The 24,455-nt window shown below is 34.1% G+C and overlaps 1 protein-coding gene across 2 annotated transcripts in view; it reads left to right on the top strand.

The window, feature by feature from the left end:
• Nucleotides 1–24,455, top strand: part of EPHA6 (EPH receptor A6) — a 563,177-nt gene that overhangs the window by 302,317 nt on the left and 236,405 nt on the right. For both annotated transcript variants that reach the window (XM_004675273.2, XM_012734527.1), the window contains exon 6: nt 6,772–6,896. In XM_004675273.2, coding sequence (XP_004675330.1) covers nt 6,772–6,896 — 125 coding nt within the window. The remainder of the gene's footprint in view (nt 1–6,771; nt 6,897–24,455) is intronic.

Genomic DNA, 24,455 nt, shown 5'->3' with positions numbered 1-24,455 from the left:
TTGGGATGGAACTCTCACCCAAGCAGCGTTGGCCAGCTTCACAGTGCTGCACTTTAACCACTGCACCACCATGGAGGATCGCTTTTCCCTTTATTTACAAAAAAACAAAAAAACTGCATGTTATGGTGTCTGTCGTATAAGACTGTCTCAAATATCTCTAGAGTGATGTAATAGACAGTAGAGTTATATGGTATAAATTACTGAAAGTAGTAGCCTAAAAGACAAGCTTAACAGTGAACACATTACATCAGCTTATCACAAGTCTAATAAAATAGAAATTAAAATAGCACCCTTTCTGCGTCACAGAACTTTAAAGATAAAACTTCAGGTATTACTCTGTGTAATTAAGTGCTGATAATGCTTTGTTATTTTGACTCAAGTAATAAGGAAATTCTTCACTGTGAACTCCATAAGTAATAAGAGTTTTCTACACAAATACTTCCACATATTTTTCACTAATGTTTTGTCACACTGCCTGCCATATTGGCATGGCAGGAAGTAAAATGGGTGAGCAAGTTTTATGTTACCTGATGCCGCTATTTCCTTAGAAAAGAACCTTGAAATTCAAAGCTAAATGCTTCTGAAAAATAAAGCAACATTAACCAAGGAAAAATGGAAAAAGTTATCCTCTGTTACCTGTATCACTAATATATTCACACTAAGGAGGAAAACCTCATCTTTTCTTGTTGAGAACAGAGAAACCTGAGAGATTATAGATTAAATATGGAAAATAAGTAGGGCCAGAATAGCTAAATTTTTTTTTTTAAAAAAGTACTTTTTAAAAAATACTTGCAGGGGCCCTCCCCAGTGGCCAACAAGTTAAAGTGCAGCACTATACAGCTATCAGCAGCCACTGAAGCACTGGTTCAATCCCCGGCCAGGATGGTGATCCATATGGTGTGGCAGATGGCAAACCTCCCACCTCTCCCACTTCTCCCCTCAGCAATGGATTTCAGTCATTCTGCCCATTCTGTTGCCCACTCTGTCTCTGGTAAACCCTCTAACCCCCTGCACCTCTGGCCTATACCCCAGTTCTTGTTTGCACAGATAAGTCAATCTTTTTTAAAACAGTAATTATTTAAAGGCATATTTTACCTAAGCCTACATGCCTTCATGCCTTCAAGGCAAACATAGTCCCCCACCATATCCCATTGGGTTCCCAGTCCCCCCTTCCTCTCCAACCTTCCCCTCTCCTCTGGTGGGTGGCCTTATTTATTTATTTTTAATGTCTTTAATCAATTATATTCTGAAGAATAGCAACAACAGAAAAATCATGGATGTGGAAATAGAAAGACCTGGTTTTGTTTCCAAGCGAACTAATTTATAAAAATATAGCAATATTTGTAGGCCCTCCCTGGTGGTGCAACAGGTTAAAGCACAGCATTAAGAAGCTTAAGTCACTTCCACATGAGTTCGATTCCCGCCAACCCAGAGGAGATCCACATGGCGTGGCAGACCTCTCCTGACCCACCCACTACTCCCCTCAGCAGTGTACTTCGTCGATCTGCCTGTTCTGCTCTCCGCTCTGTCTCTGGTGAATCCTCTCACCCTCCGCATCTCTGGCCTGTACCCCAGTTCTATATGAATAAATAAATTATTCTTAAAATATATATATAGAGAGAGAGCGAGCAATATTTGTAATGTGCATTTTCAGTAACTGAGCTAATCCTTTACAGTTTATTCTTTTGTATTTTTACAATAATCATATGAGGTAGATGATATAGCTACGATACATATATACTATGTAAATTCACATATATATTTAATTACAGTATTATTTCTATAAATTCCTCCTTATTATATACTTAGTATGTTTCCACGTCTGCAGTAAAAACTAATGCATATAATGGCCCTCCCTGTTGGCGCAGCGGGTTAAAGCACAGCTCTTAAGAAGCTAAAGCCACTTAGCTTGAGTTCTCTCCCGCCCTGGAGGTAATTCACATGGCGCAGCAGACCTCCTCTGACCCGTCCACTGCTCCCCTCAGCAGTGTACTTTGTCATTTGGCCTGTTCTGCTCCCCACTCTGTCCCTGGTGAATCCTCTCACCACCTCTAGACCTCTGGCTTGTACCCTAGTTCTGCATGCATAAATAAATAAATCTTTTTTAAAAAATAATGTATATAAATATATATGGAAAGCTAAAACACTGAAGTCTCATAATTCATTATTTAACTATTAGAGTTGTTGCATTAATTTTTCTTTCTATGACACATGATATTTTACAAGATTTTGATTGTATGCCAACCTATTTGATAGCATATATGCCCCACAATCACCTAGTTTCCATTTGCTGTATCTAAAGAGGAATGCAGTTATTGAGCGAAATCCACCTTCATTTACATTATGGGTGAAATAAATGTGCTTTATTTATTTATTTATTTTTATTTGAGAGCATATTTCTAGGGTTTGTTTTTGACCTGGAGTTATCTTACATTTTGTTTTGCTTCTCTGTATTCTACGTATGAGTGATACTAAAAGTGTAATCTCTCATTCTGGCTTATTTCCCTTAGCAACATCCTCCCCTGTTCTGCCCATGTTATGACAAATTACACGAGCTTATCAATTTTGCCCTCTTTGTGAATCTACAGGTTTGTCTGTTTTGTTTATTTTTTCAAAGAACCGATATTTGGATTCATTGATCTTTTTGACTTCCATTACACTTTTTCTGTTCTCATTTGGTTATTTCTGTTTAATTTAGACCTAAGGTTGAAAACAATGACACTTCAATTTTTGTTACATACTTTTGGTAAATTTTTTGAGACTTAGAAAATGTAGTAAGAAAGATTTGTACTATAACTATTTTTTTAAATGTTGACAATCTAGTCAACAAGCATTTATTTTGAAAGTCAAAACAAAGGTTTTTAATGCTTAAGAAAAAAATGTATATCAGAAATATAGTTTTATTGAATTCATAATTCTGATTCGGGAAACACTGTTTTAATCTTCAAGCCTTATATTAACCTCTGATTTGACAAACTTCAGAAGATGTTATTTCCCTGCCAATTCCTTTCTCTCACTTTCTAGAATAACAAGTGAAAAAAATCAATAGTTGCACTTCTGTGTCCTAAAATCAGTTTTTCTCATGTGGAGGGATTAATGTATTTCTGCTTTCTAGTATTGGCACTCCAGTGTTGTCACAATATGCCAAATTCACGTGTTATATAAACTTGGGTTATAAAAAAATCAGTACATTGGAAATGTTCAAAACAAATGTTTTATGTAGTGAAGCTTTATTTTAAAACAAAATTCTTTTAGCTTAGTCCTTTTAAAAAGAAAATGCAACATCTGAGCTCTCTATTAGTCTACACATGTTCTCCACATCCTCTGCTTCAACACATTAACCATTTAAAATGTGTGCAAAGAGACCTAATTGACAGACTAAGGATGAAGTCTCAGCACTATTACAGGCCATGTCTTCAGTTTAATCTCAGACGAGGGAAGTGACCCACATAGCATAGCAAACCTCTCCTGTTAAGTCCACTGCTCTCCTTAGCAGTGTATTTCAGTAGATCAGCTTATTCTGATCCCCACTGTTTCTGGTGAATCCTCTCACCTCTTCCCATATCTCTGGCCTACACACCAGCTCTATGCAAAATTAAATAAAATCTTAAAAAGACATGAGCCTCGTATATATTTATATAGGTCTCTTCAAAAAGCAATTTGCTAGTACATAGTGTAGCTCTGAAATTTTATAGAGGCAATTTATAGAATAATTTAACAAAATCAAAAAGTTGTGCATAAAACATAAGAAATATAACAGAACTATATTCAGAACTTCCCCATTCAACATTAAAGGAAGAATCAACATAATTGAAATTTTGACACAGAAAAGCTCTAATTATAGTATCTATATCGTATATAGAACAGGCTTTAGAATACGTAGTTAACCATTTTATCTAAAATAATCTATACTGACAACCCTGTAGAATATGTATATTTACATAAGAAAGGAATATGCAAAAGTGAGTAGATTATAGGATTTGCAAAGTTCTGGAAACTGAAGTCCATGTATAAGCGATGAATCTATGAAGTAGACAATAGGTTTTCTTTCCTTCAATTTTATAGAAAAAAAAAGGAAAGGACTCATAAATTTAGATGATGAAACAGTACAATCAATAAACTATTGAAGAACTGGAAATTGAAACCATGGTACCCATCTTTTAACCAAGTGACATACTGATCTTGTACTCTCACAATTGAATTTCTTAAACTTTTGCAAGGATTATAGTTGATCTTGCATGTAAGTAATTATACCATAAAATGTAATAATTTTATATTAATACATAGTAATATTGATTTATGATATTAATCATGATTTTACATATGAGTAGGGCATGTTCAAAAATTGTAGATCAGTAGTACTAATCAACTTCAAATCTACATGATTTACTTTAATGTTGTAGTTTTTCTAGTATCACAACTTAATCCATTATAGTCATAATTTAAGAATATTAACATAGTTTCCACTGGATAAATTTATTAATTATAGTTCATTAGTAGTGAATGTGGCTCAATTTAAATGGTGAGTTATTTGAACGCATTTTCTTTCTTACATTATCCATTTCTGTTTTTGCTTATAATCTAAGCTTCTATTTCTTAGCATTTTATGTAGTTATCACTTATTTTTGAGAATATATTTTCACCCAGTAAAAAGTCTTTTATTGAACAGCAGGAAAGAACTTTACATACAGTTTCTAAAGTATTTATATTTTTTAGGAGAATAATACTTGTAATTCTCACACATTTGAAAAATGCATTTTCCTTAAACTATAAAAACAACATTCATAGAATCAGTTTTTTCAAATTGTATTTTCATCTGTTTGCATGAATTCATATATATTAATAGATTTTTGAAAAGGAATTGGCAAGGTATATCATGAGTTCAAAATTATATTTCTAATTTGAGTTTACTTCTGCAGAACTTTTGCTTACCTTAACTGCTCTTATCTATCTTCTTAGACAAAAAAATCCATAGTTTTGTTTTAATTAATATAGTTAATTAACATAGTTACTTGTTTGTTTTATACCTTAATATAACAGAAATTAGAAATGATAATAGCAATATCATAGCCACCAACAGTATCACTACTAAAACCAGTTTGTGTGGTTTTACTAAGTCTTTTAAAGAGATCACATTTTATCTTATGCTAAATTACTGAGTTTTAAAGTCACTTTAAGTGGTTTCTCCTCCAATTCAATTTACAGTTATTATCCTTTAATTTTCAAGAAAAAATTTTCAATAATTATTTATTTATGCATACAGAACTGGGGTACAGGCCAGAGGTACAGGAGTAGTGAGGGGATTCACCAGAGACAGTGGGGAGCAGAACAAGCCAGTTGATGAAATACACTGCTGAGGGGAGCAGCGGGTAGATCAGGAGAGGTCTGCTGTGCCATGTGAGTCACTTCCCCGTTGGGGAATTGAACTGATGCTGAAGTGGCTTTAGTTTCATAGTGCTGTTTTAACCGGCTGCAACACTAGCAAGGGTCCAATTTCAAGATTTTTAGCGGTAATTGGTTTTCTAGTCATTTAAATTGTTTACAGTGCTCTAAAGTGAATCTTCAATATCGGTATTATCAGAGACATCCAGCTTCTGACCTAGTGTCCATCCTCGTGGTCCCTCCTCACCTACACACATGGTAACCACTGTTACCATTTTTTTATTCTTAGGTTTACATTTAAAAATGGGTTATTACCCATTTTTCATCACCTGCCTCTTTCTTTTAAAAATATGTAATGAAATGACTTCACTGTAATCATACATAATCACAATGCCTTTGTACAACTTCATCTCCCAGTTGAGGTAACATGAATTTGTTCAATCAGTCCCTTAGGATGTGCATTTAAGTTATTTCAAATCTTTTCAAATAAAGCTCAAGGAGTCTCCTTGAAAATATGTCATTTTTTTATTTGTGTGGTTTATATATATATGTATTTGGGATATATTTCAAAATACCAATGCATAAATAATATTTTGCTTTCAAATGGTTGATTTCTCTTCGTAAATGTACCATATACATTCCTGCCAACAACGTATTAAAGTGCTTGTCCTTACTATACTAGTAAGATAAAAATAGTATCTCAGTGTTTTGAATTTGAATTTGTCTTATTAGTGTTTTTGTTGTTGTTGTTAAAGATCTTTTGTATACATTTTAGGTAAATTTTGCATCTTAACACAGATAACATTTGTATTGGATTGCTAAAGTAATTATTAGACAAAAGTATAGCCATGTCTCTGAAAATAAACTTCACAAGCTAAATATTTCCATTTTATTCAAATGACATAGAACACATATAAAAATAATAATCCTCAAGTTGATATGCAATAATTTCTTGTAGTTAAGAAGTTTGTGATACAAACTATAAAATAATACGATTTTATTATAAAGTGCTGTCTTGAATGGAAAGAAAAGGTTATAAATTACATTGTAATTGTAGAGGGATTTTCTGTGGCATATTTAGATTTGATAAAATATAGAAGTCCAGTGTATTGTATTTCCTGTCATATCTGAATCCAGTCAGGGGAAGGAAAATGTCCTGTAATAAAGAAAAAACTATGATCTCCAATCCTTATTCTTATACTATTTGAATTTTTCCTATGTTTCCTAATAGCATTTCTGAATTTATTTTCATATTTTATTTGGATTTAATAGACAAGTTCTTAGGTCTCCTTCCATAAGAATCATGTTTTCTTTAGAATACAAAATTTTAAGGAAATGATGGTGGAGAATAGTTCCTGCCAAATAATTCTTTATTTTCTTTCTTTTCAGCACCTTCCCTGATAGGTATGGTAAGGAAGGACTGGGCTTCCCAAAACAGTATTGCACTATCATGGCAAGCACCTGCTGTTTCCAGTGGCACCATACTGGACTACGAGATCAAGTACTATGAGAAAGTAGGTCTTTCTCTGATCTTCTTTACAAACAGCATACACATATACTTGTATATATGTATATACTGAGCCTCTTGTTAGGCTGTTATTTTCCTTTAAGATGGGTTCTTCTTTGGTTTAACCTCATGCTTTTATATATTTGACTACTCTCCAGTTTGCTGTTGTGCATGTTATTTCTCAATTAATTTGTCTTATTTTAGGTCAGATAAAAGACACGAGATGGTGAGACTTATATGTCAGACTTAAACCCTACAGATTTTTACAATTTAGTAAGAAGTAGTAGCTCCAAAACTTGCCATTAATTTGAAATAACGTTGTTGCTACAATTGAGAACAAATGACAAATGGAGTTCACTATAATGTAGAGAGAGTTTGTATAGGCCATATTCTTTGCATGAGTTGAAAGTTATAGTCCCACAGTAAATTGCAAAGAACATTTTAATGATAAATGTGAATAACTGATTAATTAAATTTTTTCTTTATATTCAGGACAACTTTTTTATTTGATAATAAGGTAGAAATAAATATGGTTAAAACACAAAATGTTAACCTTAAAATTCCAATTTTTGTTTTAAAAATTGTTCTCTATTTCTGTATTTTCCCAATTTATATACTCCCTTACCTTTATTTTATTCACACTTTATGCTTCCTTCTATTCTTCACCATTATGTTGCTGGCTTTAGATGTGGTAGTTAACCAGATGTCATTTCTGATAATATCTTTCATTATGCTAAAACTACTCTAAATATTGATAAAAGAAACATTAACTTCAAAAAATAATTTAAGTGCAAAAAATTATATACAGTATCTACATTACATATGATAATAAAAATTCTTGTTTTTCTGTAATTTACTAGAAGCAAAAGAACATCATAAATACATTTAGATTTTCTATGAAGAAAAAGGTCAAGAAGAGAAATAAGAGTGCTTTTTTTTTTTAATCCTGCTGACAAAATGATAATGTAAAAACTTTCTCAATTAGGACTTCAAATTCTGACTGTATAATGAACATATCAGTATCTATCACATCATTTCTTCTTCCTAGAAATTTTTTTTTGTGTGCATACAGAACTGGGGTACATGCCAGAGGCTCAGGGATGGTGAGAGTCTTCACCAGAGACAGAGTGGGGAGCAGAACAGGCAGATAGACGAAGTACACTGCTGAGGGGAGCAGCGGGTGGGTCAGGAGAGGTCTGCCACGCCATGTGGTCACCTCCTGGGCAGGCGGAAATCGAACTCATGCGGAAGCAGCTTTAGATTCTCAGTGCTGTGCTTTAACCCATGCGCCACCAGGGAGTGCCGAAAAATACTTTTATAAAAGTTATAATTGGAATAACTTATGATAGAGCATGTAGTTAAAAGTGCTAATTTCCTTCTTTTTTAGGAACCTAAATGTTATTCACTAAGAAAAGATAAATGAATTATCCCATTTTGGGAAAACAACTGTTCCTCTTTGGTATATGACTAAATGAGTGTAGAGAAGTACAGAATGAAAGAGGTTGTTCTTTCAATATTTGCCAATTGAGGTGGAGTGAAATGAACGGTGGGGATACATGGGTGGAGACAAGAAAGAAAGAGGGAGACAGCAAGTGGAGTTCAACACGGGCAGTGGATATATAGATGTTTCCATGGATGGCTCCTAACTAATTTGGGGAATTATTTTAGCTTTAGTTGTTAAAAAATACACTTTGAGACAAGTAAGTGACGTAAGAAAGTTCCCAGTAAAACTAGAAGAGGGTGAAAGAAGGACTGTGGAAAAAAAGAGATCAAACTCGCAGTGACCCAAAGAACTCTGCATTCTAATTATATCTGAGTTTATCTTATGGAGACAGTCCAGCATTGGCCATGGGACTGAATGGTGGCATATATGCTGTGTGAACAAAAATATTATAAGCACTTTTATTTCTGTATAGTGGTTTCTGCAGCCAACTAGTTCTGTATAGTGGTTCTAAAGCAGGTGGCAGGAACAAGGTTAAGGGGTGGCAGCAGGACAGGATCCAGCAAGATCTGGTGGCACCAACTATTAACTAAAGAACTTCACTACATGGAGAGAGATGCAGAATTTGAATCTTTGACTTCATTGTAATATTCATATTATCAATCATGTATATTGTTACCTAAGTCTTTAACTTAAGGCATTTACACATTAACACTGTGTATTACTAACACCTAATTAATATGTAAAGTCCCATATTAACTTTACTCTGATGATTGTGCAGTTTTATTAAGTTTTCATTGTGTTAAAAGCCTTGTTCTGCAAATCAGGAAAGAAGTTAAGCTGCTTCAGTGTCAAGTATCTACAAATATCTGAAGTCAAACAACATATTATTGTTATCAGTGACTTTTGCTCAGAAAATGTGATATTTTGAGAAAAAAAGCACTATCTGGGTGTTATAAAAATGAATTATTTTTTTTATTACAAGACCTTTGTCCAAATATAGAACCTACCCATAGTGGGAGAATTAAGAATTCATCTATCTATCCCCGTTGTCTCCCACCTCAAAATGTTGGCAAGCTTTCTTGTCACAAAATATCAAAAATATTATCAAACACCAAACATACACTTTCCTTATCTCTTTTCTTCCCCCAACTTTTCAACTTTATGTTCATATTCTCATTTTTCTTCACATTTTTCCTCTGTCCAGATACTCACATTTTTTATTGCTTCATTGTTATTTTAATGTACTTATTGAAACTAGTGTTGATAGAGTTATTTATGTATGCATCTGACCCCCTCTCTGTCTTGGGAGCCACTAAAGAAAGGTTATTTCTTGTCTGGCTTTGTCACCAACCTCCAGTCAGTACCTACCAAAGCTGTTTGCTTACGATCAAATTTTAAAGAATTATCTTTGTCCGGAACTCATTCCCAGGCAATTGAGAAGTTGAGAAAAAAAAGCCAACCCACTGTGAAATTTCCTCTGGCAATTAAAGGTGAAAAGAAAACCTCTAGTGCTTCCTTTTTTTTTTTTTTTGAAGATTTATTTATTTATGCCTATAGAATTGGAATACAGGTCACAGGTGCAGGGGCGGTGAGAGGATTCACCAGAGACAGAGTTGGGAGCAGAACAGGGGATAGATGGAAATACATTGCTGAGGGGAGCAGCAGGCGAGACAGGAGAGGTTCTGCTCCACTATGTGGATCGCCTTTGGAGCCAGGGATCCAACTCAGCACTGAAGCAGCTGCGCTTAGCTTATAGTGCTGCGTCCTAACCTATTGCGCCACCAGGGAGGGTTTGCACTTTTTATTTCTACCTGTTCATAAGAAATATCAATAAGCAAGTATCTATCAGATAAGTGATGTTCTTTTAATAATTAGAATATAAATGCATGTCCACTTTCATATTTCCAACACTCTGAAATGGAAATAGCTAAAACTTATAAATTTATATTTATATTTATAAATTTATAATTTTATATTTAAAAATAGTTGGCTAGTTATATGGCAGGTACTTTTTTTCAATTTAAGGAAGATATAATTATTTTATTTTTTATTCGATACTTATATGTTTATTATTTTATTTTTCAATGTATTCATACAGCATTCTTCATCTGTACATATTCAGTTCGGTTGTAATACTTGTGATCTTCCCATCGCCAATTCTTGCATGTGCCAGCACCATAGTCCGTCCCATGTGCTCTGCCCACACAAGCTTTGATCCAGTTATAATTAGAATTGAATTATTTAATACATGTCAGGTAAATTATTTAATACATGTAAAGCACTTTAAAAAATACCCGACATGTATTAAATAATTCATCTGACATGTATTAAATAATTCAGTTCTAATGACAACCTTTTGAGATCAGTATTATCACTCCTCCCATTTTACAGATGAGAAACTATGGCACAGGAAGCTAAGTAATCACCAAACTCTCAGTAGTGAAAGGTTGTTAAAGTTAGACTTGTTACTTTAATCATAATTGAATGCCTCACAAACGTCAGTGCTTTCTGCTGATGCTGATTTTCTGGGTTCCCTGAGGCCAAACATTTCATTATTCTCTAACGCCCAGTTTGCTACTCTAAAGTGGTGGCGATAAAGCTCACCTGTCTCACCAGAGTGTTGTAGAGCACCACTAATTACCAACTGTAGCTCATCTTGAGAACATAATCCCCTCATAACACTTTATTATTCTTATATTCAGTGCTTAAGACACTGGTTCATCTTTTCCTTCATGTTTTCTTATTAAGCTTTACCTGTCAGCAGTTTTTACGTTTTATGCAGGAAAACTCATCATGAGAAAGGAAGCATTCTCCTATCCGAGTGATCATTGATTATCTGTATAATGTACTGAATTAATGTGACTTCCCATTGTTTCACCTAGCCCACTAGTTATAGCATAAGATACTAGAGTTTTATATAAAAACAGATAAACCCATGCCATGTGTACTGTGTATTTTTTTTTAAAGGTGATGATATTTGTGGGAAGATATTCATTCTGTGGAATGTTTTCATCACTCAGGGATGTTTTAACGTACTTCCTTTGGAAAATGGTTGAATTTTGAATGTCTTTTTGAAAGTTAATCTCTCTCAATGTCAAACTTTGTCCACATTTCCTTCGCCTCTCCCATCTTATTCTGCTTTCTCAAGAATTATCTGGGAATACCCAGATAACAGTAATAAGTCTTTCGTTTTTCCTGAAGATATAGCAGTAAATGAAGAAATAATCAACTGAAGAAAGGAAAAAAATCATTCCTTCCTTCCTTTATTGCAGTATCAGTATACATTCCTCATTTTCTTTTGTTGCAGTTCCTTTGCTTAGGTGTTTATCCAAGAGGCGAGACTTTTCACTTGCATGAATGCTACTCTTACCTCCATCCACTATTTAGGTACAGAAACATGTCCATTCTCTCTTTCCTCCTCCTCTGTGACCACCTAATTTCCATACTGTGCAATTAAATGTAGACTTGCACGTGAACCTACAGGCGATCGTTATACCAGAACTTAGAAAAGTGTGACCGAAGGAAGGCAAATGGATCACATGAGGGTCTTTTTGAAATGCAGGTTATGGGTCCGTGCACGGGTCCAGGGTTAAATGGTGGTGGGAGGAGGCATTGTATTTCGAACAAACTCTCAGGAGAGCTGGCACTGCTGCTCCTAGCACCATACTGAATTATAAGGCTGCAGAGACCCTGCAGCTCCATGACATCACTTTATTAAGTGAGAATAGAGGCAAAAATAATCACAATCCTCTAAATATATTTCTGATGTTAAAGAGTGCATCATCTTTGTGGCTGGATAGAGCCTCTACAGATATTCCGTAATGTGCATGATATTAGAACCTAAAATACTAATCTGAAGTAAAATGCAGTAAATAAAAGAGCAGGTCATTTTTACATACAGTTGTGTTTTTCCAAAAGAAACAGCCAAGTGGCTGAGCTGGTAAATGAAGTTTTTTGTTCTTTTTTCTTTTTCATCATTCTTATTTGTTGCAATGTCCACCGCAGAGAAATTGGATATGAGCATTTGGTACCAATTAAAACAACATTACCTGATAGAAAATGGACAGCAAGGGAATTTACTGATACAAACACTCATTACGGAGATTTCATAGCCAATTTCCATGTTGTGCAGCAAACACCACACTATGTGGAAGGCTGGTTTAGTGAGTTCGGGGAGTCCCCATGGTGCCGGGAGCAGAGATTCATGTGGTGGCAGTCCTGGGACTGGTGCCAGCATTGTAACGCAGCATCTGTATGGCTTGATCAAAATAGAAAGAAATTAAAAGGATATTTACAGCTTACATTAAGCATAATCTGCAAGATCTTAAAATTGCAAGTATTGTCTAACTACTCTAGATTTATAGTATCTCCTATTTCGTGTTACACTATCTTTCGTTTGAATTAAAAAATGGATTGTTAAAATTATATAATTTGGGGGCCCTCCCTGGTGGCGCAGCGGGTTAAAGCTCAGCACTAAGAAGCTTAAGCCACTTCCACTTCCGCATGAGTAACCCCTGCCTGCCCCAGAGGTGATCCACATGGTGCAGCAGACCTCTCCTGATCCACCCACTGTTCCCCTCAGTAGTGTACTTCGTCGATCTTTCTTTTCCACTCCCACTCTGTCTCGGGTGAAGCCTCTCACCACCCCATACCTCTGGCCTGTACCCCAGATCTGTATGCATAAATAAACTTTTTAAAAAATTATGCAAGTTGGATTTTGTAGATCAAAATTTGGTATATCAAAAGAAGAAAATAAGTTGGTTAGATCTGTTACAAGGTTTTGGGGTTCCTAGAGTTTTTCTGGGTGGCCCCTCAGTCTTTGATTGAGAAGAATCCAAAGCCAAAGCCACATTTTTAGCAATGACAGCAAGAGGCACCAGGTGAGCAGAATTCAGGGAAGAATAGCTACAAGAGGATGGAGAGGCAGGAACTCCCATACTTTGCGGGGTGTAAGTTCTTTCCTGGGGTGAAGTGAGCAGGTGCTCTAAGGGTGTTGGCTCATAGGTCCTGACAGCAGTGTCTAAGTCACTCCTTCTACTGTGCTCTAAAAGGTAGATTTATCAGCTCCCAGAAAGCAAGTTGGGACAGGGGAGAGCATTTAGGAGAAGCTGCTAGGCAGTGAGCATGTTCCACACTACCCTTGGGAGGTGGGGACAGGGGGGAGCATTTTGTATTTTTAAGAGAATCATCAAACCTATTATGGGAAATTGCCTTATCATCCAGAAACCAGCTAATTTCGAGCTAGTCCCCCTCTGGGTGTTTCTTGCTCTCCTTCAGTTTTATGGACCTGCCAGTAGATTGGGATGGGGCATGGCCTTTTCCCTCCAAGGCTGCTCATTAAACATTTCTACCAATTTACCACATTTCAGTCAGCTCTAAATTCCACAACCATTTTATTCATTTTACATCCTAAACTCAATTAATTGCTGTCATATTCCTAGTCATACTTTTTTAAAATTGCTTCCTTATCACTTCTTGAATTCTGCTTTTATCTCTTTTTTGATGAAGTTAATATAAAGTAAATCACTTTTCTGTTGCACTCAATAATTACAGAAACATTATTTTTATTATATCTAGTGCTTTGCAAAGTGAGAAATAATCAAAACATTGTAAAGAAAGAATGAGAGATTTAATGTTTCCAATGAAAATATGAAATATAAAAAGTATATGTCAAAGCACATAGAGCATTAAGTATGCTCAAAACAAGCCCTTGGAATCTGAATGCAGAACTGAAGCTACCAGAACACACCAAAAGGTGAAGAGCCCCCGAAGGACCTGATGGAGGCTTATTGGTCCTTTGGTTGCAGGTGTGGTGATATATGAACCCATACCCCCTAACACATATACATTGTGGTATATTAATATTACCTCCATAAAAATTACATAATTTTGTTACGGAACAGGGAGAGGGACATTCCAGAATCCCCAAAGCTGGCCACTCTAAATAAGTTCTGCTGTCTGTGCCATCAAGACAAATCCTACTCTAGTGGGTTAGGCCTTTAATGGAAAGGAACTTAAATACAATTAGTGTGCAACAAAGAGAAGGAAAGAATATAGTTTCCAAATCAAGGACCCAAAGTTACCCTCCGGTGGGTCTCCTTCTGGCTCTGTCCATCCTTCATCCTTACCTCTCCAGTCTCTTCTCCAGCTTCTCTTCTTCCCTGCTCAGCTCCACTCTATGGGTGGTGAAGGAACTTACAACCTCCTCTTTTCCTAGGATCACCCACCCTGTTACATTTTATTTTCAAAATAAGCAGTAAGGATGAAAGAATACTTTGATTTCCACAATCTGGACATTTGTATATTTGTGCAACCAAGTTTTATGTTTCTAAAGGAGATAAATTTTTATAAATATTTATTTTAAATGCAGTTATTCGCATCAATTTAAACCTCCTGATAAAATTATTTTCTGCTAATAATGTAATGTGATATATGGCTTTGGGAAGGGATTATAGAATATGCCATCTCAAATGGTCAGAAATTAAATGTCCCCAGAAATTAAATTAAGTAGGGGAAATGATGGGAAGGACTCCAGAAACTATTCTGGGAAAAGTATGTAAGTTAATGCCAATCAAGAATCACAGTAGATTTGGAGTATACAAAAATAATATTTTTCTATTGTATATCTCATTCCTTTAGAAATTCTTTTGGGATTATAACAAGTACACAAATTCAACTTCCTCTAAATTCCTGATCTAGTTTGATGAAAATCAGGCAATAATGCCACAAATAAGCACAGATCATTCAACTGTGACAATTTTAATTCTCCAAAGAGTTCTCTACTCTTCCATTAATTGAGAAATGCAAATAAAATGTTACTTTTAGAAGCTGAAAATGAAAGTCAGACATCTGTCTATCCCAAAAGGATGAAAAAAGAACTATTACTACAAAATGCTTATATCCAAATCTTGCCAGATTTTCTAATATAAATTTCAAACAAAAAAAAAAACTGCAACTGGACTATGTTATCTAATCCTTAGCAAGTTTCCCCTTGATCACTGACCTTATTAAAGTATTGACTGAGTCAAACTGCCTGGGGAGAAACACGAGATTTGCTCATTTCAAGTGCAGTAAAAAATGCAACCATATTTTTGCCTGTTTTTAGACACTTACTACCTGGGACTAGAAGTGGATACATAAATCCAATTTAAGAATTTACTTTTTTTTTCTTGCTACTTTTTTTTCCCATTCAGCACTTAATTTAGAAAAAAAAATTAAATTGAACAGGTGCATATATTTCTTCTAACGATTATAAAGCCTGTAATTTGTATGAAAACTCTTGTTATGTTTACATGGAGACATTTCCTGAAAAGCATGAGGTAGTTATTTATAGTTTATATTGTCTGGTTCCATTTACACTCAATGAAATTTCACAAAAACCTGTAGAGGAAAGGTCGACCATAAAGAGATTAAGGCATGGTTGAAATTTTTCTTGAAAGCTAAAAGGAATTTGGTGGATTATCCTCACTGGAAATAGTTTACACTAATAAATGGTTTTTGAAAGGCATGTGTGTATTTTTTTTTAATGTGCATTTAAAAACTGTTGCTTTGATTTGTCTTAATTTTTTCCCTTGCAAGTGGCAGTGCAGTTATATGGTTAAACAGAAGACTTAAATGGCATGCTACCTGAATTTAAATTATATTATTTTTTTAAACAAGGAATACTTTTTTAACCCTTATAACACATTTTCTCTCTTCCCTCCCTCTGAATCTCAGAAACCTCACTTTAATTTTTATTAGTGTCTATGAGTTTTACAAGTATTTTGCTCAGTCAAATCAATCTTACCCAAACTGCAAGCACGTTTGTTAAGGATTATTTTTTTCTCTAAGTGATATGGTAACAAGTCAAGTAAGTGTAAAGACAGTAACTTAATATATAAACTATAGATCATAGAAACGATCCTCTAGATCATATTAATTAATTGATATTGTCTCATAAAATTATTTTATCATCAATGAAGGTGTAAATATCAGTATGTGATGACATTCTAATTTGGAAATCAGAACATTGATTTCTTTTTTCTTTCCCAAAGATTTATTTATTTATGCAGAGAGCTGGGGTGGGTGGAGAATTTACCAGAGACAGAGCAGGTAGCAGAACAGGCAGATCGATGAAGTACACTGTTGAGGGGAGTTAAGTGGTGAGGTGAGACAGGAGAGGTCTGCCATACCATGTTGGTCAATTCCCTGGCAGGGAATCAAACTCTTGCTGCAGTGGTTGCAGATAGCTTCATAGTGCTGTGCTTTAACCCATTGCGCCACCAGGGAGGGTCCAGAAAAATGATTTCTTAAAATACAAATTTATATATTTTATGAAAAAAATTCGGCACTAAACAAGACAAAATTATACTTACAAGTTAGATATAAGGCCCTCCCTGGTGGCGCAGCGGGTTAAAAGCACCGCACTAAGAAGCTAAAAAAGCCACTTGTGCATGAGTTCTATTCCCAACTGCCCCGGAGGAGACCACATGGTGTGGCAGACCTCTCCTGACCCGCCCGCTGCTCCCCTCAGCGGTGTACTTCGTCCATCTGCCTGTTCTGCTCCCCACTCTGTCTCTGGTGAAGCCTCTCGCTGCCCCTGAGCCTCTGACCTGTACCCCAGTTCTGTATGCATAAATAAATCTTTTAAAAAATTAGATATAAATAAATTTTGGTCTGGCCAAAGGCATGGGAACTAATTTTATTACTGTATTTTTTCTAAGTACACAGGCATTCTCACTTTTCTATTTGATGCATGATTTTTATATATGAGAAGAGTTACAGAAACATGATGTTTTATTTAGTTTGACAGATTTTATTATTTCATTGAAGTAATTATGCTACTGTGTCCACTATTTAATCACTTCTTTCAAGTTTTCATTTTTTCCTTGTCTTCGTACTCCTTAAAGACCAACACAGATTATGCAGAGGATATATAGCTGCAAATATTCTCTTTCCCTCACTTAACAATTTTGCAATAGCAGCCTTATCTCTTTAATTCATGAAAATAAAGGTACTAGACATGATTGATACTGTTAATAAAGATTTCATTTACAAAGAAGCTTCCAAATCTAGAGCATGAGAACACTCTTAGACTTACAGAATTTACAAATAAGAATGATTATTGAAACTACTTTAATCTAACTTTTCCATTTATGTTAGAAAGCTAGACCCATAATAATATATCTTATTTTATAATTTTCCAACCGTGGTAAAGGTGTTCTGAATTTAAAGTCATTCCTTTCTTAATGTTCCATGTTGTTTTAAAAACCACCAACAACTGGAAAGATATTTAATAAGTTAACCTTACAAGAAAAGATACTAATAAATTCTTCTATGGATCAGTTGAGTTAGTTTTTTTGTTGTTGTTTTGTTTTGTTTTGTTTTTTAACTACTGTATAACAAATTATACAAAAATTGAACAACTAGAAATAATAAGCAGTTCTCATGTTGTTTGAGGATCAGAAATTAGGAGTTTCAATTCAGTTGTTCTTGCTCCAGATCTCTGCTGCTATCAAGTTGCTTTAGGCTGTAGTTAGCTGAAAGCTCACTTGAGGTTGGGGATTTTTTTTTTTTTTCCAAGCTCACTGTTAAAGCTTTTGAAAGGAAGATTCAGCTACTTATCACATGGTTTTGATTACACCTAAAAAAGATCTCAGAGGCAATGTCTTCCATAATCTAATCTTAAAAATAGTAAATGTTATATTTCGTTGGTCACACAGACCAACTTAGTATAATATGGTAGGAGAGTACATAGCAGTGCAAATACTTGCATGTGCTATATAAGGTCAGTTTTGGCGACTGCCCATCATCGCAGGCTTTTTGCAAATACTTGTATTGTTTCAATTTAGATTCAGAGAAGGTATCAGAGAAAAATACAGAAATGTGTACTGTTCTGAAATGTCCATGGTTTAAAAAAGTACTCTGTATAGATCAGTAGTGTAGCCATTTCATTTTTTTTGAATGTCTCTGAATAGACAGTGCTATTCAATAATCAAAATATAAATATTTAGTTTGCTACAGCTCATTTATTTATTTTTTTTATTTCTAGGCAACTCAGTCATACCATTTAGATAGCCCATGTAATTATTTTTCTCTCATTAAAGTAAAAATAAAATGGAAAACCTAATAAATTTCCAATTAAACACTCATATGTATATACCTCCTTATGAAGGTTACAAAGAAAAGCTTACACCTTTGACTTCATATTCAGCTATAATCAAGGCTACTTGTTGTTTTGACTTTTGCTAAATCTTAGCAAATTTTGGTAGTCAAAATTGATCAGAGCACAGTTTTCTGGTTTTACAAAAGGCTAAAACCTCCCTTGTAAACACTAGATTTCCTATATAATCACTCCTAGGTTGTATAAATTTGCAGCAAAATAGTGATATGTAAATAATTTAAATTTTAATTTATTAAAAGAGACATTTACACTGATTATATGAGCTAACACAATGCATTCACTTTAGAAAGTAGTGGGTTTTTTTTTTAACTTTTCCAAATAAATATTGAAGTATCAAGTCCAAGTAAGTGTGGTGCTGTATAGTTGTATAAGGAGCCATGGAAATATTAATAGATGAGATCGTAGAATGGAAAACTTATCCTAATGAGTAGAATGAGTGTTGTGTGTGTGTGTGTGTGTGTGTGTGTGTGTGTGTGTCCAAAATAAAGTAAGCCCATTTCCCAATAAATTTATATCTGGGCTTGTGTTATCTAATATATTCAGGTAAATATATAAATGTAGGCATCAGTAAAAATTGCCATTCACTGTTTTAACCAATCCTCTGAACTCTGAAAATTTGGGTCAGTGTTAATCAGTGCATCTCTTTAAAAAGAAATTTCTTTGAGAAAATGCTTTACTTTCCTAATGTAGAAAGATACTTAACACCCTCCAAAAACTGTGGGATTTTTAAAATATAGAAAAAAATAATTATTAGAAAAGTGCTTTGGGAGTTAAACTATTACAGCAAAACTCTTTTAGCTTGTTCCCGCATAGTAAGTGATGTGTAGTAAGTTGCTTCATTTCCCGGCTCTGCTATTATTATCCTGATTCCTCAGGGGAAGACTTAAGTGTCTTACATTCTCAAATGAGGGAGAAAAAACCTAAGTCTGTATTCTGCTTCAAATAAGTAGAAATAATTATGAGGCTTCTCTGACCAGATACAGTTTGTGCCTTGGAGAGTAAAAGAAGGCCCTTTGCAACAGCCATTATTAATGACACTGATATAATTACTATTTGAAAAAAGGAAATCTGCCCAGAAAAATCAATTATAAACCACCAAAGGATCCTTGGACTTTTCAGATAGGTTGTATGCCTGTTGTCCCTTATGACCTTACCATTAAGAGACCGGTTGGCGGTACTCCTAATGGTCTCCTTCAATTATTTAGAGGGAATTCTAAGCTTTTGCATTTCATATTAAAATGGACTGGAGAGCATTTCCTGATTAACTTTCTTGTAGAACAGACAGTCACTAGAGGGCAAAATAGTAGTTAAGGTGGCTTTGCATCATGCAAACATTGGTTTCACAAAATGAAGCAATACATGATGATGATGATAATGTCAGTGAAAAATTACAGAAAAAATAGTGAAAATAGTTATGGCAGTAGTTAGTTGTCTTTAATGCAAGGTAAATCTGGTTTGAGCATCTGCATTTACCAACTCCTTTGTTTCTAATTTACCTCAATCTACTTCTTTTAACACTAGTGACTAACTACCCTATTATAATTATTCAACATTAATTAGCTTCCAGATGGGAATGGTGATTTTTAGTTCTGTCGATAAAAAAAAAGACTTATTTATTTATGCATACAAGAACTGGGGTACAGGCCAGAGGTGTGGGGAGTGACAGTATTCATCAGAGACAGTGGGGAGCAGAACAGGCAGATCGAATGAAATACACTGCTGAGGGGAGCAGTGGGCAGGTCAAGTGAGGTCTGTTGGGTCACCTCCCTGGCTGGGGATTGACCTTGTGCTGCAGTGGCTGCAGACAGCTTCACAATGCTGTGTTTTAACCCATTGCACCACCAGGGAGGGCCTGACTTCCTACCTTTTAACTGAAAAAAATACAATTAAAAAGTGGTTAATCAAGAATTTGCAAGTCATTTAGTGATGCCAGACTAAATTTCTGAAAGGCTCTTCCTTGGTAAAGTATGAATAAGATATATTCTTGATGGTAATTTTGGTCTCAGAAAAAGTAAGGAGAATGTCAAGGATGATTTTTCAAGAAGGAAATATGAGCCATCAGCCTGGTACAGTGGATTTTTTCTGCAAAGAGATTTTTCAGTGCTCTGAATTTACGTTTGTAAAAGTATGCTGGACCATCAAGCAGAGGGGAACTAATCCTGGGCTTCCTGTGATTAATCAAGATGCTCAAGAAAAACTGAAATGTCAACATTTTAACAGTTGTCCCTGGCAACTTACGGTATACATGTAAATCTCCTCTCCAGAGAAAAGCTTTCAAAATCTCGGACTCAAAGATACCACATATTATGATTAGACAATAGTATCTCAATCAGAGAACAGCAAGTACAGGAAAGAAGACAAGAATGAATCAGCAAAAACAATCAGGAACAGATTTAGAACCCCAAGGACTGCATATGTTATGGAAGCATAATAGAACAGGTATATATGAAATGTGTAAAGAAGAAAAAAAAATATGCCATCATGCCATCATGAAAGTGGATAAAATACAAGAATAGGCAGATTGGAAAGAAATGCAATTTTTAAAAAGAAAAAATATGTAATTATAGTGAGGAAAAATTTAACCAATGGGTTAAATAACCATGCATTACATATATTTACATATGATAACTGTAAAATGAGCCAGTTGGTATATTTGATAATTTATCTAAAGTATTATCCATAATTATTACTAAGAAATAAGTAAAAGGAAAATACAAGAATAATAAACAGATGTGGAAGATAGAATGACAAAATCTAACATATACTATCTGGATACAAGTGAAAAAAAAATAGAAATGAGGAATGGAAAATGCAATTTTAATAATTACTTGTGAGTTTTCTGGAATCAATCTACAAAATATATCATATCAAAAAAAGAAAAATAAGAAATCCTATCTATAAATTTTATCAGGAATTTCAGAATACAAAAGAAGTAAAAAATTTTTAATTAACTAGATATATGGAAACTATGAGCATTTGCATTTTAGAACAATTTAATAAGATTTATTTACATAGGTACTATAGCTTCTTTATATGTTATCCTTCTGGAGTCATCTTTTAGGAGTTTCTTTGATAAATTAGCAATTAGAATTAATTCAGATTTCTTAGCATAACTAAAAGCAGTAAATCAAAAAACATCACTTTCAAAAATTTGATATAAAAATTTGTCAATCAAGAATCATCTATAAACAAAGGTAAAATAAAGATGTTTAGACATAACTGAAAAGAGTTCAGTCGTATCATCATAAAGGGACTCCTAAAGGATGATTCCAAAAGGATAATATATAAAGAAGCAAACTAAGTAAATATATATGTACATAAATTATTAAATTTTATCTGTATAAAATAATATTTAAAAAGAGAAAATAGTATGTATGAGTCAATAGAAACCTAAAGTGAAAATTAAAATACTTCCAGTTAAATGGCAACAGAAATACTACATTATACAAACTTGTCTTTCATTATAAACATTTTGTAAAAGTATATGTTTCATATTATAAAATGATAAAGTCCAAAATTAATCAGCTAAGCATCTCACTCAAAAAAAAGCAAGGAATAAAGAATAAGCTCAGAAAAAGTAGAGGAAAGAATTACAATAGAAGAATTAAGGAAGTAGAAACAAAGATACAACATATTAGAGTAAAGAACTACTCTAATGCATTATCATAAGGCTGATTGATTGTTGTACAGTGAGACAACAACCCAGATAATAAGAAGCTGAAACAGACCTGCATATGGTGAACATTAAACATATGACAGAAGTAGCATTACAAGTCATTAGGAAAAATATGACTTTATTCATTACACAGTACTGCTCAATGCATATTACAAAAAAAAAAGTAGAAAAATTGGAGTCCTACCCAAGTCATTTATTAAAATTAATTCCCAGTGTTCTGTGATGGTTAAACTTTTGATAAGAAAAGTTTTATAAGAAAAATACGAAGCAATATCTTTCAACCTGAGTATGAAAAATACTTCAGTAATGAAATGTTAAGTCCTTAAATAAAAGATTGATAACTTTAATAACATTCATTTCAAGATTATTTCTTTCTAAAAGCCCCAGAAGATTATTAAAAAAAAAGACACAAACTGGGAAAATATATTTTTCTTATATACAACTATGAAAGTATTATGTCCAAAATTTATTTTGAAATCCTATAAAACAGTAAGTAAAGGGAAAATCCAATAAAAATATCAACTTACATAAGACGTTCAGCTTCATTGGTAATTAGAAAAATGTGAAGTAAAATCACAATAAAATGACATTTTACACTAGCTTGGCAAAAATTAAGAAAGCTGACATTTTAAGTATTGGAGATGATATTGCAACAGGAACTCTTACATTGCCAGAATGAGTTTAAATTGATAAATCATTTTGAAAAATAGCTTCATAAATTCCTTCATTTTCATATCTAACAGCCCAACAATTTCATTCATATGTATATAGATTAAAAATGTTACATGTATGATCAACATAATGCCCTAAAATTGCTAGGAATCATTAGTCTAAAAAAATACCAATTACCATGTTCAGAAAAACTGATCAATAAATGTAGTATTTTGAAATATTACATATATTAGTGAATATCACATTAACATATAACATGTAAAAATAAACATTATGAGTAAGTCTTATGCCACTATATCCTAAACCATAGAAAATTCGATTTGAGAATACTTCATACAAATATAATAATATATATAGAAAGCTCAAAATGTCCAAAACTGAGCAATATATTATTTATGTACTCATACAGATGTAATAACATTTATTTTAAAATCAAGGATATAATTAACACAAAATTCATGGCAGTATATTCCTACCTCTATGAAAGAGGGGATTGAGTAGGGAAGGAAAACAGATTTAAAGTAAGCTAAAGATACCACAGAGTAGAACACAGTTTGTAATATATTGCCCATGACATTTTAGAATTTATATTTGCCCATCTCTGTAGTTTATTAAATTATATGGACATATTAAATACTCAGAGAAAACTTACAGCAAATAACCTACTTAACTTCAGCTTAATGATTTTCAAATTTATGTGACCTGGAAGCATATACTTAGACTTCTCTTTAAGAACTTGTTGCATTCATTAGGTTCTCTTAGTTTTGGCTACTGTCTCTTTTTGCTGTGCAGTATTTAAAAAAGAAAGAAAGAATCTATTAGGAGGATTTACAGGTATTGTGCCTTTAGAATTTTACTTTGTCTTTCAAGTCAAAATACCATTCTGTCAGACACTAGAGCCAGGCCTTTAGTGATGACAGCAGTGCTTCCCTGGGAAAGACTCCTCTTTGGGGCGGCTGAATGCATGGTCAAGACTTTCAGAAGCATTTTTCTACCCAACCCTATGCCTGCATATCTCTTCATGTGCATTATGACCTGAAATCCTGAAATCCTTCCTTCCCTACTTGATCCTTCTCCCCTTTTACCTGTACAAATATTTTTTCCCATAAATATCTTCTCTTGCAACATCATTTTAGAATATGCTTCCAGAAGAACCAAACTTTGCAACCATAAAACATTAGTTTTAATCATAGCACATATTCCTTGGAAATAATGTTCAAATAAAAACATTTTAGAAAATGCACTTTTTTTTTTAAAGATTTATTTATTTATTCATACAGAACTGGGGTATAGGCCAAGAGATGCAGAGGGTGAGAGGCTTCACCAGAGACAGAGCGGGGAGCAGAACAGGCAGATCTACGAAATACACTGCTGAGGGGAGCAGCAGGCGGGTCAGGAGAGGTCTGCCACGCCACGTGGTCACCTCCGAGGCAGGCGGGGATCGAACTCATGAGGAAGTGGCTTAAGCTTCTTAGTGCAGTGCTTTAACCCGCTGCACCACCAGGGAGGGCCCGAAAATGCACTTTTAAAGTGAGCTTTATTGATACCAAGCAAAGATATTATAAAAACAAAAAGGTTTTATTTTTTTAGCTCATTAAAAATTTTATAATAG

The sequence above is a fragment of the Condylura cristata genome, unplaced genomic scaffold (assembly GCF_000260355.1).
Source record: "Condylura cristata isolate star-nosed mole 26May11 unplaced genomic scaffold, ConCri1.0 scaffold00003, whole genome shotgun sequence".
NCBI classification, from domain to species: domain Eukaryota; kingdom Metazoa; phylum Chordata; class Mammalia; order Eulipotyphla; family Talpidae; genus Condylura; species Condylura cristata.
The sequence above is the reverse complement of the archived record's forward strand: the minus strand, read 5'-3'. Positions and strand labels throughout refer to the sequence as shown.